General features: G+C 33.5%; 2 protein-coding genes across 2 annotated transcripts; one reads left to right on the plus strand and one right to left on the minus strand.

Moving 5' to 3' along the window:
- Positions 1-3,521: 3,521 nt before the first annotated feature.
- LOC125857836 (lysM domain receptor-like kinase 3) lies at positions 3,522-10,869 on the plus strand. The gene is made up of 11 exons (XM_049537484.1): positions 3,522-4,469; positions 5,570-5,647; positions 6,891-7,187; positions 8,345-8,490; positions 8,581-8,670; positions 8,783-8,888; positions 9,033-9,184; positions 9,270-9,367; positions 9,448-9,595; positions 10,053-10,160; positions 10,422-10,869. Exons 1-11 carry the CDS (start codon positions 3,866-3,868, stop codon positions 10,584-10,586), a joined length of 1,992 nt encoding a protein of 663 aa, XP_049393441.1. The 5' UTR covers positions 3,522-3,865; the 3' UTR covers positions 10,587-10,869.
- A 322-nt stretch (positions 10,870-11,191) lies between these two features.
- LOC125857837 (clavaminate synthase-like protein At3g21360) lies at positions 11,192-14,040 on the minus strand. Its single transcript, XM_049537485.1, has 3 exons — positions 13,640-14,040; positions 12,907-13,160; positions 11,192-11,708 (listed from the first exon to the last, which is right to left on the minus strand). Exons 1-3 carry the CDS (start codon positions 13,994-13,996, stop codon positions 11,348-11,350), a joined length of 972 nt encoding a protein of 323 aa, XP_049393442.1. The 5' UTR covers positions 13,997-14,040; the 3' UTR covers positions 11,192-11,347.
- Between the last annotated feature and the right edge of the window lie 4,049 nt (positions 14,041-18,089).

Genomic DNA, 18,089 nt, shown 5'->3' on the forward strand with positions numbered 1-18,089 from the left:
AAATGGGCTTCCAGCAAATACTCACATGCATCAGACGTGGGCTTTATGGCCCACAATTTTAGCCTTTCTCCGCACTAATTCGTCTGTTCAATAATAGTTGTCTTAAATTGACTTAGAATATCCTTTAACAAATACTTAATAAATAATAGGAATAATATTATTATATTATCTTTTGAATTTATTAAATTTAATGTTTTAAAAAATGTGTTAGATGATAAATAATATTTAACACCAAGGGTAAAATAGACACGAAAGATAAATTGACTCTTTATTTTCTAAATTGGACAAATATTGTTGGACAACTATTTTTAGTATAATGGACGACTATTGTTGGATGGAGGGAGTACTATATATACTCCCTCCGTCCCTTTTTAGTTGTTATAATTTCTTTTTTTAGAGTCAAACAATATGAATTTTTACTAATATTTTAAGATGTACTTTTTCATTACATTAATATGAAAAATGTTAGTAATTTATAGTACTTTTTGTATAGTTTTTGAATATTTAAAATATCGAATTAATGTGATCTAATTTAGATTTGAAAAATTAGTCAATTTAACTTTTGAAAAATGTAACATGTCAATTAAAATGGGGCGGAGGGAGTATGTCTTTTGTTTATTAAAGTACTTGACAGTTTGTATAATTAATTAAGAATAGAAAAATGAGATGAAAATTCTTGCTTAACTACCCTACCTACCTGTCTATTATTTTTTAATTTGTATGTAATACTTTATGTGGTAAAGTTACTATATATGGAGCATGGACCATATCTCTTTCTAGTTTCTGGTCAATCTTTTTCTCAACTTAGCTTTCCAATTTTCTCCATTTAACATGAATTGTAATGTTCTAGTCCAAGACAGTACAACAACATATTGAGATACAAATTGAAATATTTTATCAAGTAGGTATTTGAATATGTAATTTTATCTCGTGATTTGAAATCAAATCATGATTTTTTATATTTTAAATATAAAAATTGATTCACAAGTTTATATTTTGTAAATAAATAAATAAATTATATTTACATATTTTTTTGTGAGAATATCAAAAGAGTGATGAAATATAATGTTACTTTTGTATTGAACTAGATTAATAAATGTTGTATTTTTTTTAGAATAACTTTGTGATAGTGTATTATACTTTTGCTTTTTAGGTAAGATAGTATAAAGAATTGGAACAATTTTGATAATTTTCACAACTTATGAATTTTTATGTTTATGAGGAAAAATATATCTTAAAAATTTAATTGCATACCCAAGCAAAAAATTAAACTTCATCTTATATAATTTCATATCACGAGACCAAACGGATATGTTCGATACTGATTCACAATTACATTTTTCCTTTCTTTGACTAGACCTCTTGTCATGTGAAAATATTCTACTGTTCTCATAATATTTTTTGGGGAAAAAAAAAGCAATTATGTCAAAGTGGTTGATATTTAATTAGATGAAGAGTATTTAATGGCGAAACTGAAGGAGGAATCCTAAGCTTTTAATTCATACATACTCCCCTGTCTCATTTTAATTGTTGTTTCAACTTAAATAAAATTTATTAAAAAAATAATTGTTACTTATATAGAAATTTAAGAATAAAATTGATAATTATTTTTAATAACATTAAAAAAATACGTACAATATTATAAAAGAAAAAATAAATTTTAAATAGAAGTAACTTAGTAAACGTAAAAAAGAAGAAAATAAAACTACGGAGGAAGTATATGCTAAAACAACTTATTACATTTATATTTGTGACTTAAAATAAATGTACATCTAACTTCTTGTTTAAAATTAATATATATTACTATTAAATCACGTGCTAGCTGATCTGACCATTTGCGTTGCGGCAACGTTGTTTGTTTGCTAATTTTACAACTGCTCCATTAATTCGATTCGTCAAGGAAGCAATCACGCAACAAATAATCTCAAGATATCACGTACAAAAGCGGAGTCAAATTTTTAAAAAAAAATTATAATTCATTATATAATTACTTGTTTTTAATTATTAAGTTCATAATTAATTATTAGAGTATAATTTTGCTCCTGATCATCATGTAAGGAGTATAAAAAGTAAAATTTTGAAATGACTTGTTGCATGGCAAGTTACTTGAAAATTAACACATGCACATAATGATAAGTGGAAAAGACAAATAGAAAGATGAAGAAAGGGAACTTGTTTACACACACAAATGAAGGTAATTATTTATGTGTAGAAAGAACATAAAAAGAGCAAAAGGGGAAAGTAAATATAAATGAATGAAGTGAAGTTGAAGAAAATAAAATATATGCCTCCTTGTTTATTCTCTCTGGCCTTACTAATTTTACAGTTGTATTTGACGTGTGGCCCTACCTTACTCTATTCCCCCCACCCTAGGTTATCGCTTTCATTTTAATTTACGTGATATTATTATTATTTAAAAATAATAATATATTTTTATATTTAATAATAATTTAATTTTAATTCTAACTTGTACTATATAGATTTATTAAATTAAGCAGATAATTTTAATTGAGATTAGATAGATCATAACTCCTTAAAAATAATTTCGAAGTTGATAAATTATATTCAAATAAAAACAATAGCTGAATTCTGACAGCCTCACTAAAATTTAATACTCAGCAGTTGACGCACTTATTCATTCTATCTGAAAACCCACAAAATTATTAAATTCTTAATATTTTTTAAAAGTTTTTTTTTAACTCGTCGCGGTGAAATTTTCAGTCTGTCGGTCACCGGTCAGATGAGAGAAGTCAACGACTTATTTACTCTGACTAGCGGCCAAGCCAGAATGTTGATCAAGAGTGTCAAGCAAAATTGCATAGAAGCCAAAGGATGTCAACAATGTAATATATCTATACATAAAAAAATATATATTTATATTTGACTATACAATGTAATTTTCCAACGAAGGAATCTCAAGTGTATTTGGCTTCGCCTCTGACGAGTTAGATGTTGAGCCAGCGAGCAAAACCTTCTGGATCAGCTGCAAGCGGACTAAATTATTCTGAAATTATAATTTATATGCTAAATTATTTCTCAAATTTTATGATTATATATATAATTTAATCCAAACTTTTTTTTTTTTAATCTTATTCCGATATTTTAAGAGAGATTTTTTGGCGGCAAGGGAAGGCAACTATTGGGTGTAGTGGACCCCAAATACAAACCATGCAACTCTCGCAACTTGTGCTTTCCTTTTCCCAAACAAGTCCTTTTTTTGTTTCTAATCTCCATTTGTGACCCTCTCAATTATCTCAAGAAAAAAGGTTAAATCTCTAATTTATTATAGTAATTAGGGACTAAAGAAATAATAATAAAATATTATAGTAATTAGTAAGCTTGTGGACATGGGATATAAAATTATAGTAATTTTAAAAAGAAGAAAGAAAAATTAAGATTTATGTAGTTGACTCAAACTAGTGATACTTCTAATTATTGTATCTTTAAAACAAGATTCTTGTTCATTTAAATGTGGCGTAACATGGACTATGTTTATTTAATGTTTGATTAGTCACTAACTCAATACTGGTAGTTTAGTCTGTGTAAAAATGATACTTCTCTATTTCTCTGAAAAATCTCTGGGGTAATTTGTCTCTCTTTCCGTATTTTCCCTTCTTGGTTGATTTTGCAGTCTCACAGAGTAGTAGTAATAAGTTTCACTAAAAGACCTTGTTTTCAGCCATTACAGGACAACTAAACCCCCCACCCCCAAACCCCACAAAATGTTCTGTTCTTGGTTCTCTGCTATTCCTATTTCCCTTTCTTTCTCTTGAGATTCAACTCTTTTGCAATTTTTTTTCATGTTTTTCTTTAAGTTTCCATGACCCGTTTCACAAAATCTATCAAAGATTGAATCTTTAATACAATGGATCATATACAATCAACATTTCTTGCAATAATTTGTCTGTCAGCAATTTTCAAGATTATCCCTCTTTGTTCATCATACCCTACTCCATCAAACTGTACGGACACTGGTCGCTTGTGCACTTCCTTCTTGGCTTTTAAACCCAGCCCAGAACAGACCCTCCCAGTGATTCAAAGCATGTTTGATGTGTTACCTAATGACATAACTGTTGAAGGAAATGGTAAAGGTTATGTCTTTATCAGAAAGAACTGTTCTTGTGCTTATGGAATGAGAAAGTACTTGACAAACACTACATATACTGTCAGAAAGAACAATGGATCTGTGTATAATATGGTTGTTGATGCCTATGATGGGTTGGCTTATTTTCCAACTAATTTTACAAGGGAGGGGAAGAAAGGGGCAGTGGTTTCACTGAAGCTCATATGTGGATGCTCAAGTGGGCTGTGGAATTACCTCATGAGTTATGTGATGACAGCTGATGATACTGTTGGGTCTTTGTCCAGTAGGTTTGGGGTTAGTATGGATAATATTGAGAATGTTAATGGAATTGCCAATCCTGATAATTTCACAGCAGGATCTTTATACTATGTGCCATTAAATTCAGGTATGAGTTTCCTTTCCTCTCTTATGATTTCTGATTTGTGTTTTTTCCAATTCCAAATGTGTATCAGTATTTTGATTTAGGAGCTGTTTGATCAATCAAATTGTGTTAGTTGTAGTAAGTGTGATTAAATGTTGGAATTTTTAGTTGCTGAGGAAGATTAGTCAGTTTTTTCTTTCTCTTTTTGTTTGTGTGAGTGAGGGGATGAACCTTTGTTCTAGAGGGGCACACAATCCTCTCTCATTTGTCTATGGCGGGTTAAGATACCAACTAATCCCTTGGTTTCAATTTCTTTGTCTAGTTTTGACTTGACACGAGTTTAATAAAGCAAGTAAGACTTTTGAATCTTGGGGTCACAAACTAAAGATATGTATAATGTACCAAAATGTCTTTTAATGTTGTGGTCTTAAAGATCACGTGGAAAGTGGGAATTGAAGAGTTGCCAGAAAGAGAAAGAGACATTTTTTTAAAAATGAACTATAAAGGAAAGTAAGACAAACAAATTGAAACATAGGGAGTATGTGATTACTGTGGTTGGGAGAGGATCATGACTACCTAATGCTTTGTATCCAATAGTGAACATGAGAACAATGTTCGAAAACATCTAAAAATCTCTACACTTTTTGCACTAAATAGCGAAAAGTTGATTGAAGTGGATGTAATGGGAATTAGCTTGGCACCCTTGGGGGATGGCCAAAATCAAGTGCCTTCGATCAGTTAGAGAGTTGGATTGCATGTATGAAGGGAAATTCGTATTTTGATGGATAACAGGTCCTGTAGAATACATCATATAATGTATTAGTTTCAACATCAGACTATATAGCACAATAATTATATCACACAACCTGTAAGTTTTAAAGAGGACCTGGTGTGAAGATGAGCATATGGGTACTCTTATTGTGCTGTTTTATCTGAACAAGAGATCTCATGTATTCAACTAAATTATTGTATTAGCCAATCCTCAAAATTAAGTTTGCTAGGCTCAATAGTTAGCAACTTTGCCATGCTCAATAATTATCTCCATTTACTCATAGTCAATAGCTTTTCTAATAAGCCTCTTTTGGTTAAAAGTACTTTACTTTAACGACTTTGTGTCCGTCCAGCTCCTGGCGAGCCTTATCCTGTAGAAAATCACACTGTTCCTGCTCCTGCTCCATCACCTTCTGTTGCTGATATTTCAGGTATTCTCAATTCTTAATAGCTTACATGCATTCTTACTTTCTTGTTGGTGAGATATGTGTTTTTCTTTATTAATATCACCCAAGGAAGACCAATAAATTTAACTTCTACTCATGGCTTGTCAAGTTTTTGTGTCCTCCTTTCTGTTAGTAGTTCCTTGCGAGGGCAGTGTCTCCATAAATTTCTCTCAGTGGAACGAGAGAACTTCCTTGACAAGCTAATCCAAGAGTTTGATTATCATTCTGCAAGTTATTCTCTATTATTGCAATGAAAAATACAGACCTCTATCTGAATATATGGTTTCGTCTTTAGCAGTCAACTGAATTTAGCTCTATTCTATCACCAACTTTTGGCTGCGTTAAAAATCTATTAGTCATTCAGCTTTTTGCATACCCCTATGTTATATGGACAGTGCCAAGCAGAAGGTTAGATGGGATTGTATTGCATCCTTTTATTTTTGGTGTAAAGAGAAAGGTTTAGAGGATGCAGAACAGATTGTAGAATTATTAGGACCCTTGTAAGTATATTTTTTTTTTCTCTTCTTTTGTTCGCCTCTGTTTGCAGGTCACCAGCATCTCCTTAATGCTGAAGAATACACCATTACCATTTTCAAAAAAAAAAAATATTTCTTTTATGAGAAAATCTGTCAGAAGAAAATGAACAATGTAAGGAGGACAAAGTTTCCCCTTAATTAGGTGTAACCTCAACTGTTTCTCTGATTTTCTCTTAATTGATAGGTTTTTATTCTTTCATGGCACTGAGGAGTTTATCTAACAAATCCACAATAAATTCATATATCCCTGACAGTCATATCCTCAATTCATCTATGCAGTAACCTTGTAATTCATTTAATAGTTCTCCTTTCAATGTTGGTTTGTTGTTGCTACTGCTCCTTTCCCCGTGAGTTTCATACCTGATTTGATATGCTTTACTTTAGCCAATGGCCTATCAGGAACAACCTCTCTACCTTCACAAGGTATAGGGGTAAGGGTGTGTGCACTCTACCCTCCCCAGACCCTACTTGTGGGATTATATTGGGTATGTTGTTGTTGTTGTTGTCCTCCCAATGTTGGTTTGCTAAGTTTTTTCATCCTATGGTTGTTCTCTTAATTAAAGAAAGATAATCCTCAGAAGTATTTCAGGACTCCATTTCTTAATGGAATTTTTCCCTGCAGTAAATGTGTTTTAGATAGCTACCTTTCGGTTGAGGAGTAAAAAACCTCCAATTTTCGACTATATCTGCAGGAGTTGAGGAGAATCATAAGAGTCATGCTATTTACTGGTGGATAATTGGGGGTTTGGGTGCTGGTCTTCTCCTGATTGTCGTCATTCTTGCTTTTGTTACCTGGAGGTCGTCAAGTTGTTTTTCCAGAACTGAGAGAAGTCACACAGCACGTTCAAATGAAAAGATTTCTCATAAGTTCCAGATACTTCGAAATACAAGTTTCTGTTGTGCATCAGGAAGGTACATTTGCGGTAGCTCAGGGGACCAGCAAGAACCGAATGGAGAATCTACTGACCAACAGATTAATATTCCAAAAGGTCAGAACATAGACATGCATGCTTTTTATTGATATTACTGAAGGTCCTTCCTGTTAATTTCCTCCAAACTATTATGCATGAGATCAAGTCATTTGCTTATATGTATTAAAATATGCGTGTGATCTAAAATCCATCAAAGCAAATCATAAGCCACACCTGTTATAGACTTATTGAACTCCTGCTAGAGAGGGGATGGGAAGTTAGGAAAAGCAAAAGGAGTTTGGTTCTATAATCATTTTGTAAAAATATCCTTGAATGGAATTTCAGATGGCTACATAAAACTAAAACTAAAACTAAGTTATTCTATAATACTTCTGAAAAAGACAGGCATGGTACTGATCAAGCTATCATAGTCAAATAGAAGCAAATCAGCCAAGATGCCAAATAAGCTCTCAAAATTAAATAATACTTCTTTTACCCATCTTAAGGTACATGTCATAAGCAAACTGTTATGTGAAGGCTACACATCAGGAACATCCCACTAAATTTCAAGGTGTGCCCTTGAACTTGAGTTTCATGAGAATGGATGTCAGGATGTCTAAACCATAAACATGATGTAGTTATAGCCGTCCTATGTTGCTCAGACTCTCCAAAATGTTGCCGCACCCGTGTTGAATCCTAAAAAAAAAACTACTTTTGAAGGACTGTCGACATTAATGAAGAGTCCGAACAAGATAATTAGCCGGGATTAGTTGAAATTGCCAAGCCTATGCTGGCCTTAGTCCTTTACTCGCTTCTAATGGTGTGCCACAATGGTAAAAGGAGTATTTGAAAATGTTCATAGAACTTTTTCTCCTGTGCTCATAATGGGGGAAAATGTAGTTTCACTATCATGCAGGATTTCTCAATATAATAATTGACTATTCTTTTTTTTTTTTTAAAAAAAAAACAAAAACTGACAACCCTCAGGGTTGGCCTGCTGGCAATTGACTTGAGCCTTGGGGTTTGCTCCCTTTCAAGGTCTCAAGTTCGAAACCCACTAGGTGCAAACAATTTCTGAGGGCCATCGGACTGGGCAAAACCTGAATTAACCGTGGTGCACTTGCGGGAAACTCCTTGCCGAGGGCCTGTGGGATTAGTCGGGGCTCAAAGAGACTCGGACACCCGGTGCAAATAAAAAAAAAACCAAAAACTGACTATTTTGGGCTTCCTTGCAGTTATAGGTACTGATGTCTTTGACATGGAAAAACCTCTTGTTTTCGCCTATGAAGACATTCTATCTTCTACCGATGGATTTTCTGACTCCAATCTTCTTGGTCATGGAACCTATGGTTCTGTCTATTATGCCATCCTCCGCAACCAGGTTACTTCTCTCAACTTTACCTATATTGATAGATTTCCTGTCAACATGGCGTATTAACTTGCTTATGTCTTTGGAACGTTAACCTTTCAGGAAGTTGCAATCAAAAGAATGACTGCTACTAAAACAAAAGAATTTACTGCTGAGATGAAAGTTCTATGTAAAGTTCATCATTTGAATTTGGTAATGAATACTGAATTTCGCTGCAGTATCCTGAGTTTTTATTTTTGGAGCTTGATGATAGTGCTACATCAATTCAAAGTTTTGACTCCTGTCTTGGTATTATTTTGTCAAGGTAGAATTGATCGGCTATGCAGTCAGTAATGATGAATTATTCCTCGTTTATGAATATGCCCAGAAGGGTTCTCTTAAGAGCCACTTGAATGATCCTCAGAACAAAGGTACACATCTTGAAGATAATCGTTAAGCTCAGAATTTTTGTGTAGTGTATATATACATTTTTTCTAGTTGTTGATATGGAAATGACCTGTCAAAGCTGTATTTTGGTGAAAAAACTAGATGATCTGACCTCTTATTTTGGGTAGGTCACACACCACTCTCTTGGATCATGAGGGTCCAAATTGCACTTGATGCTGCTAGAGGCTTGGAATACATTCATGAGCACACCAAGCCGCATTATGTGCATCGAGATATAAAGACAAGTAACATCCTGCTTGATGATTCTTTTAGAGCAAAGGTTGTAGCTATTTTGGTGCCCAATTTTTCTCCTTTGTGGCTGTCATTTTTCAAACCCAAATTCTCATTGCCTATGTTTGCAACAGATTTCAGATTTTGGTTTGTCAAAACTTATGGGGATAACTAATGATGCAGAAGCCTCTGCAACACGAGTTGTTGGAACCTATGGCTATGTAGCTCCAGAGTAAGCAACATAACCAACAATAAACAAGAACACAAACTGAAACATCTCTCTGATTTTGTTTGTTTCTCTTGTTCTTGCAGGTACTTGAGGGATGGCCTGGCAACTAAAAAGACTGATGTGTATGCATTTGGTGTTGTTCTTTTTGAGATGCTGACAGGGAAAGAGGCCATCACCCGGACTGAAGGCAATGTGATGAAAACTGCAGAAAGACGCTCCTTAGTGTCCATTGTAAGTCTTATTGCTCACAAACTGTTCAAAATTGAAGGCATGCTTCCTAGTGAATTCTATTTGCCTGTGTTGCCACTTCTATCTGTTATGTGATTAAAAAAGATGAAAAACATCAATTTTATCATACAATTGAGTAAGATCAAATTCATGAAAGCTCTGAAAAATGTTTTTGCATTCATCAGACTTGGTCAATGTATGACTAGATTCCATTGCCTATCTGGCATCTTTATCAAATTGTGAAGTTTACTGTTCTCAGGTTTAGGATTAGTTCATCAACTTCCTAAATGCTTTACTTCAAAAAAAAATTGAAATTCCCTTGCCTAATGTTATGTACCTACAGTGTTGTGCTGTGGCTATGTATAGGTATACTTATGCATAACATATATATATATATTTACACACTTATATGCACACTATGAATCAATTCTTAGCAGTGCTTAATGCTACATAATTGCAGATGCTGGCAGCTCTGAGGAACTCACCAGACTCCACTAGTATGACAAGCTTGAAGGACCAGCTGGATCCCAGTTTGATGGATTTGTACCCTTCTGACTGCGTTTTCAAGGTAAGTTGCAGCTTAACAATTATGTTTGTCAACTTTGAATCAGTTCAAGTTGTGCCTCATCTATAATAACGTGCATAGAATTGGTAGGGCAACTGACTACTTCAGCTGGTTTAGTTAAAATAATAGACAGAAGAGATAGTTTAAGATTGGAAGTTCATATATAGTTATTATCAGCTGAGTGACATAGGTGGTTGATTTTCTAATGAAATTTCACGACTTATTTCATTCTGTCCACCATCATTGATGTGTTTACTTTGGTAGGTGGCTATGCTGGCTAAGCAATGTGCAGATGATGATCCAATATTGAGACCGGACATGAAGCACGTGGTGATCACACTTTCACAGATAATGTTATCCTCTGTGGAGTGGGAAGCAACTCTTGCTGGGAACAGTCAGGTGTTCAGTGGCATTGTGCAGGGAAGATAGGTCCATATGCTAGGTGTTGCCTTGCATCCTCATATATAATGTACATAGTACTCTTGTATTTTTGAAGCCAATCTTCTCCATTTTACCAGTCCAGTCACTTTTTTCCTATCATTCTTTATAATGTTATCTTTTTTATGCACTGAGTAATCTTCATATAGCGGATTTTTTCCTCTTTTTTCTTTTTCTTTTTTGGGATACTGAGAGTTCAAGCTGCAGTTTTGCATTTAATATATTGTAATAGTTTTCAATTATTACCCAAAATGTTTAAGTTCCTTCCATTCTATTGTCTGCAGATTGTATATTTCACAATGGTGTGTTCTTATTTAATATAATCATTGTAAGATCTAATGTAAAAGTTATAGTATTGGTTCATGAAACTTGTTTTCCCTATTATCTCCTAATCTTTAAGAAAATTGTTTTACTATGGAAATTTTATTTATAAAACATTGTGACCAACCCAACATGGGAAGATTGGAAAACATTTTCTGGAAATTGTTCTCCTCCATACCAAACACACACAGATCTTTGCCAGTAGTGCCTTGGGATGTACTTTGTAGACTAATAGTGATTAGTTGGTGGTGTTCTCCATGCATACAAGATAACAATACTATAAAAACTACCAGCATGATTACCATAAAATGATAATATCAAAGGAGAGAGAACTAAGTTCTTCAAGTCTGCCATAGAGAGGACCAAATAGAAGGCAGACTACTACAAACTTCAAACAGAAAAATTCATCCCTATATTCTTTATCATTGGTTTTACTTGCAGAGTGAAGCTAACACACGACGAGGTGGGTTGAAAGATTTCCTGGAGTGAAGAACAGCCAAATTATCAATCAGCAAGACATCACCTTTCTTCCATGGAATCGCAACACTTTCATCCTCAAGGATGCTTAAACAATCATGTACAACTTCAGCAGGCAAAGGCTGACCATCTCCGAAAGTGACTGCTTTCACAGGATCGTTTCTACCATCTTTCCATCCAGTATAAGCAGCTACCATGCTATTGAACCATATTTTCTGCTGCCTTTCTTGGTTGAATTTGATGCCTGGTATAGGTCCCATTACGGTTTTAACTCCATCTTCTAGCCATTCCAGCTTCATCCCTAACTTGGCAGCCCTGTTAAATGTCATGCAAGTCAATTAGTACTTGTACAATTATCAGGCATTTGGTTTCATAACAACATTAGCTACCCATTAACCTTCATCCTAGTGAAGAAAATGTATTACAAACAACTGGGGCAATTATACTCCAACGTATACGTAAAGGGTGGGAAAACAAAATGAAAATCATTAAGGTAGATTTTTGTTGGGGGGGAAGTATAATGCAGGATAATCTTCCAGTTTTATTGTCCCAAAGCAAACTCATGAACAAATCAGTCTCTTATAGTGCAAGCAAGTAGGCAACGTTCTTGTCTGTCACAGAAATAGTACACCGTCTGCCTTGTCTACATTTTTCTACCACTGCAGTTACCAGAGTCTTATATTTCATGACCTTATGTTGTTCAAATGATGCAATGCCTAACAAATCTTGAAGCTTCCTCTTTTCCAAAACACTAGAATCAGATATCCTCATATGCAAGGTACAGTATGACTGCTTTAAGTATTGAACCATTTGAACAACCAAAGCCCTAAGGTCATGAAATCTGCAAGTCAGGTGATGGAAATAACATCAACCACCAGCCCCAAAAATAAACAATTCAACGTCGATGCCTGTTTCAGCAGCAAAAAGCAATTGTACTACAGCAAGTATGTTTTTGTCATCAATTCCTACTTCACTCCTTCCCCTATTTAATGTGTTTTATATTCCATGCACCATCTTTACCAGTCTGCTGTTAACTTAACTCATTACTTATAGCAGTTAGGGAAGTATAAGGAAGAGGCTCAAAAAAGAACCCATCTCTACCACTTCTCTGATATTTTATATCACACTGTCCCCAAATATGAAAGAGTTAAACTTGTTCATCATTACTGCAAGATTTCAAGTTAATAAAGAATATAGATAGTGCAAGAGAGGTGTCAGTTAACTCATCTAGCTGCTGCTGCTACAACAACATACCCATGGGATTTGGGGAGGGTGGAGTGTACGCAGCCTTACTCCAATCTTATAAGGGGTAGAAAGGTTGTTTCCGATAGACCCTCATCTTGAGTAAAGCAGATCAAACAAGAAGGAAATAAATACAGTAAAGAATACCAGTAGCAACAACAATCAATATGTAAACCAAATGAAAGGAAACAACAGGTACCACTAAAGAGTGAAAAAAAGAAGAAGACATATTTCCACAAGTTAAAAGAAAACAAAGGAGCAAAGTACAAACCTTTCTTCAGCAACACTCTTATCTTTGGTTAAAAATGTAGACTTCCAGCCTCGACCAATCGGGGAAGAAGGATCATCATCTTCCCCTAATACCCTTATATAGATTAAGCCATGCTCTTCCAATCGCTCAACAAACTCAGGATACTTATCCTTCATCTTCTCATAGACAACATGACTTAGGACTATTGGAGTTTCTCCCCCACTTTCAGGTTCCACATCACAAAAGAAAAATAATTTTGATGGATACTCGGGAACCTACTCCGTGAAAATAAAAATGCTAAAATTAATATCCAATACAATTAGCTGAAGAAAAGAATAAAGTCTTGATCTTATAACACAGAGAAAAGGGGCACTGTTTTTCTTTGTACAAAGAGTTTAAGTTATATATGTAATTAAGAAATTTTACACCAATTATCTATATCCACCATTTTGAGGGGAAACGGGGTAGAATATTACAAGGTGGGAATCAAGTCTGCAACCAATCAACTGAGCTACTAAGATTTCTCAATCACCTATTTTTACGGATTCTTGATTTTATAACCATCAATAATTCAAAATCAATTACACCTCAAATTGAAACAAAGGCACGATCTTTTTTATCCATTCTACTCTGTAGAGTTTATAATTACTTATACATTAGTAGTTTATACTCTCTCCGTCCCAATTTACGTGCCTCTGTTTGAAATTGGAGAGTCAAACTAGTTTTTCTAACAATTAAATACTAGATGATATACCTGAGCCATTTCATGATGAAATGGAATTTTTTGATCAGGCGGGGATTCATTAGCAGTGAAGACACGACCAACAACACTAGTACGAGGAGCAGCGCCGCCGACGTACGGCAGTTCCTCATAGCCGAAAGCTTCAACGACGTCGTTAAAGTCTGATGCTGAGTTCACCGGAAATCCCCTAAAAAGAATAGCCCCAGATTGATGGAGAAGAGACCCAATCCATGTTTTTTGTTCTTTGATTATCTGAGGAAGTTGGGATTTAGGTTGATTAGAGTTGGGAGTAAACACAGCTGGGAAAGGAACTCCATTGTAAAGCTTCTGCTGAGGTATTCCGACTTGGGTCAACAAATTTTCCGGCATCTTTTCTTTCTCTTGTCTGTTTTCGCCATTATTGATTGAGTTATATATGGAACAGTTAGCAGCCTCACGGCTGTGCTAATCTTTTTGTCGAGATTTCATTATTTATTTTACCACGAAATACGTCCATATTCATTCATGAAAGCAAATTATCTTTGTACTTGGATAAGAATAATAATTATTTTATAAAAAAATTAAGCCACTTGGTAAATATAAGATTATTGTATTTAAGATATGTAGTTACAATTTTTTTTAAAAAAAAGTTACAAGAATGTAGTTATATTTTATGTTTTATTACAGTAGATACATGATATATATATATCATGCGTTGATACAATATACATTGATATAGCTTTTTCGTATATTTAGTTGATACTTATGAATACAATTTTTTCATTGATATAATCGATATATGTCTTATACATAGAAACTATAGCTTATGCAATTGTAGCTATGATTCGCAAATTATGCTCTAAATTATAACTATTTATGGATTTATTTACTTCTGATTATAGGTAATAATAACTTTAAAGTTATTTTATCTTATTTTTATGTTAAAATTATGAAAATAATTACTTCAAAATATGAAACGGCTAATTTCATAAAATGTTCTATTTACCTAATTTCACCAACCAAATGACGAATTTTATCCAGTGATAAAGGAGTAATTTATAATTATAAACAAAAGAAGAAATGGTATGGGCCAGAAATATATTTTTCCAGGGCAGGGCGGTGCAATAATGGTGATTTCTTTTGTTTATTATTTTTCCCTTTTATGCCGAATGAGATTTTTTTGTTAAAAAAACAATATATTATATCATAATGGCAGTTAACTAATATCAAATTCTTTGGAAAAAAAAATAATTTTTGGATATCTAGACATAATTTTATGCCATGATTAATATATTGTCGTGTTTATTATGAACATAATTGTCTCTATTATAATTAAAGTCTTTAGTTTAATCGTTATCACATCAAATGGGGTAAAATGGAGGTGGAAATGGATGGATGAGAAAATACACGATGAACTTAGAATTTATAAGAATAAATCATAAATTAAGATTTAAATTTATGATTTAATTTTAAAACAAGTGTTTAGAAGTATTTTTTTTAAAAAATCTTACCCAAATATTATAAAAATGCCTAAAAACTATTTAATCTTATAAATACCAAAAATAAGTTTAATCCAAATAAACTAAATGAGGTGAAATGAACTAACGAGCCAAACTACTAAACCATGTAATCAAACTGACCCAATAAAAATTTTAAGGTGGAAATAAGTAAAATTTTACATGCACTAACAATATATATTAAGTTATATCAATTTATTATAATTAAATGATAAAATTGTGTGTTAAATTTAGATGTATTTCATGATAATGGTATGTATGAAATGTATTGTGTGTGATTTAATCCATAACTCGTGATGAATATTTCATATCATCTCATATTAATTTGATATTATAAATAAATTAGTCAAATAATTATAATTTTAAATCCATTCCTAATTAATCATAGATAATGTAGTCTATAAATCAAACAATCATCTTTTAAATGTTATTCTAATAAAATTTTATAATGCACTACCTTGTTAAGACAATTATTACTTATTTTATTAGAATTAGCTAGAAATCAAATACCCCTTACACTCTAACCTACACATAAATCAGCTCAACTTAACGGTTAGTGTTGGGCTCGTTCACTCACACGCCAATCATGTAAATTCTATCGTAATTTCGTTCTTGAGGTTGAATGATTTGAATTCTTGATGGGTGTTATTGAGGTTTTGTTCTTCATGATTGTTTATGAAGTTTGATGAATTTTGAGGTGAGGATTCGATTGCTGAGAGTTGTTCTTGAGAAAATTTACGTAGATTTTTGTGTACTTGTGTTAGGTAATTGAATCTAAGGAAAAATTGAGGAAAACAAACGATTCTAGGTGAGTTAGGATAAAAAAACGAGGATAAAAATATGTCGGGAAGTTCTGGGGAGAGGCTGGGGCGGCGCCCCCAGATGCGCCAGAAGGTCTGGGGCGGCACGCGAGCAGTGTACCAAAATCCAGTCTTTGAAGTTCAGGGGCTGGCTCCTCGCACCAGCAGTGCGCCAGGGTCGCTTGCCGCCACCATTTTTCCGTCGTTTGCTCTGTCTAAGTCCTCTAAAAATGTACCTTCACTCCTAACTACTCTAAACTACATTTAAACATCGAGATATCCTTCATAACATGAATCATAACCCTTGAATTCATAATTCAAATTCAAGGTATAGTTAAGAGTAAAGTCTTGAGAGTTATTTCGAGTCATTTTGAGAAGTCTTTTACTATCTTTTAAAACTTGTTTTCAGACTTGAGTACTTGAGTTTGAGGATGAGGAGAGTTGAGTTCATTTTTTTCAAAATGATATATGAGAGCTAAGTATTCCCAAGAGTAAATGTTTTTACATTTAAGATGAGAGGAAACATCGATTTCCAAATGAGTTCACGAGGAATTTTGAGTACTATCTCTTTTAAGAGAAATCTTTTGAGTAATAATGTCAAAGTTTAAGGACGAGGAAATGTTTTTAAACATATGAGCTGAGTTATATTTTGGGATTAGTATTGAGCACCGATATGGGGACAAGTTCAGATAACTCAAGGTCCTCATAAACCATGTAGCCAACGTGGGTAGAAAGGGTCATACTTTTTAGATGATTCATTATTGTTTTTTAAGCATAGCTTAGTGGATCTACTTAGTTGAAGAGTTCTATACCCCGGCAAGGTATATGATAATTTTGGCAGCGTGGGCGAGACACTATATCATCACATAGCTCATAGCGATGGTTGTCGGTTAGAAAATCTTCCAAATTGAGTTATTTTGTATATTTACATACAAACTGAGTTATTATTATATTTTAAATACATTGAGTTGTTATCTACTATTTTAAATGCTTTATATAAACTACATCTTTATTATTGTTTTATACTGTATTGAGTTGAGGTTGAGTTGAGTAAAGTTAAGGTGAGTATGTTTCTTTCTTTCCACTTTCAAGCTTTTATGTTATGTTCAGTATTCCCTTTACATGCTCGTACATTCAATGTACTGATGTCATTTGGCCTGCATCGTTTCATGATGCGGATACAGGAGATCAAGGTCATCAACATACGCTTTGTTAATACCATAGCATTTTGGGTTAACTTTGGTGAGCCTCTTTGCTTCCGGATGGTCCCTCATTTACTTCTATTTATTTCAGTTTTGTTAGGTTGATCGGGGGTCTTGTCCCTACATCCCTCATAGTATTAGAGGCTTTATAGATAGATTGACAATAGTAGTTCATGAGTCTTTTTCATTTTTGTTGTTGATGTTTGAGACTCGAGTTGCCTTCTTTTGGCCAGTTGAATGTTCTTATACATTTCTGAGTTTATTATTTTGAGATTCTTTTAAGTTTGAGTAAGTCTTCCGCTGAGTATTAAGCCAGATCAAGGATTCGCTTGGGTCCAACAATGGTTCTTGAGTGCCGACCACGTCCAGGGTGTAGGCTCGGGGAGTGACACATATAAATTGTCAAATTACAATTAGTTGTGAATATTCAATAATGAAACAATAATAATAAATAATAAAATGATTTAACTAGATATATTTTAATATAAGTGGATGACCATCTTTTGTAGATACGTGTTTCTCAAATCAAATCTCTGAATTATCTTCCTAATATTAAAAGTTTGACTCAAAAAATCTAGTCAGAATAAAAAAAAGTTTGACTAAAAAAACTAGTCAGAACAAGAAAAGTTTGACTCAAAAAATCTAGTCAGAACAAGAAAAGTTTGACTCAAAAAATCTGGTCAGAACAAGATCAAAATCATAAACGGCATATATTTCAAGATGATGATATGCAACTTGGTATCTAATACACCCACATTTGGTTACATGCCAAAATAGCTACTACAGATCTCTAATTCAAACTATTTAAAAATTTATAAAACTAAATTTCCCTTATAAATAAGAGTCAATCCTAGGCAAAGAAACACACAACAACAGAAACATAATTATTTGATCCCCTCCCAAACAAACTCATTTATCTTTCTCCTTTGTTGTGAATAGAAAAAAAGTGAAGTTTGCTTTCATT

The sequence above is a fragment of the Solanum stenotomum genome, chromosome 3 (genome assembly GCF_019186545.1).
Source record: "Solanum stenotomum isolate F172 chromosome 3, ASM1918654v1, whole genome shotgun sequence".
Classification (NCBI taxonomy): Eukaryota; Viridiplantae; Streptophyta; class Magnoliopsida; order Solanales; family Solanaceae; genus Solanum; species Solanum stenotomum.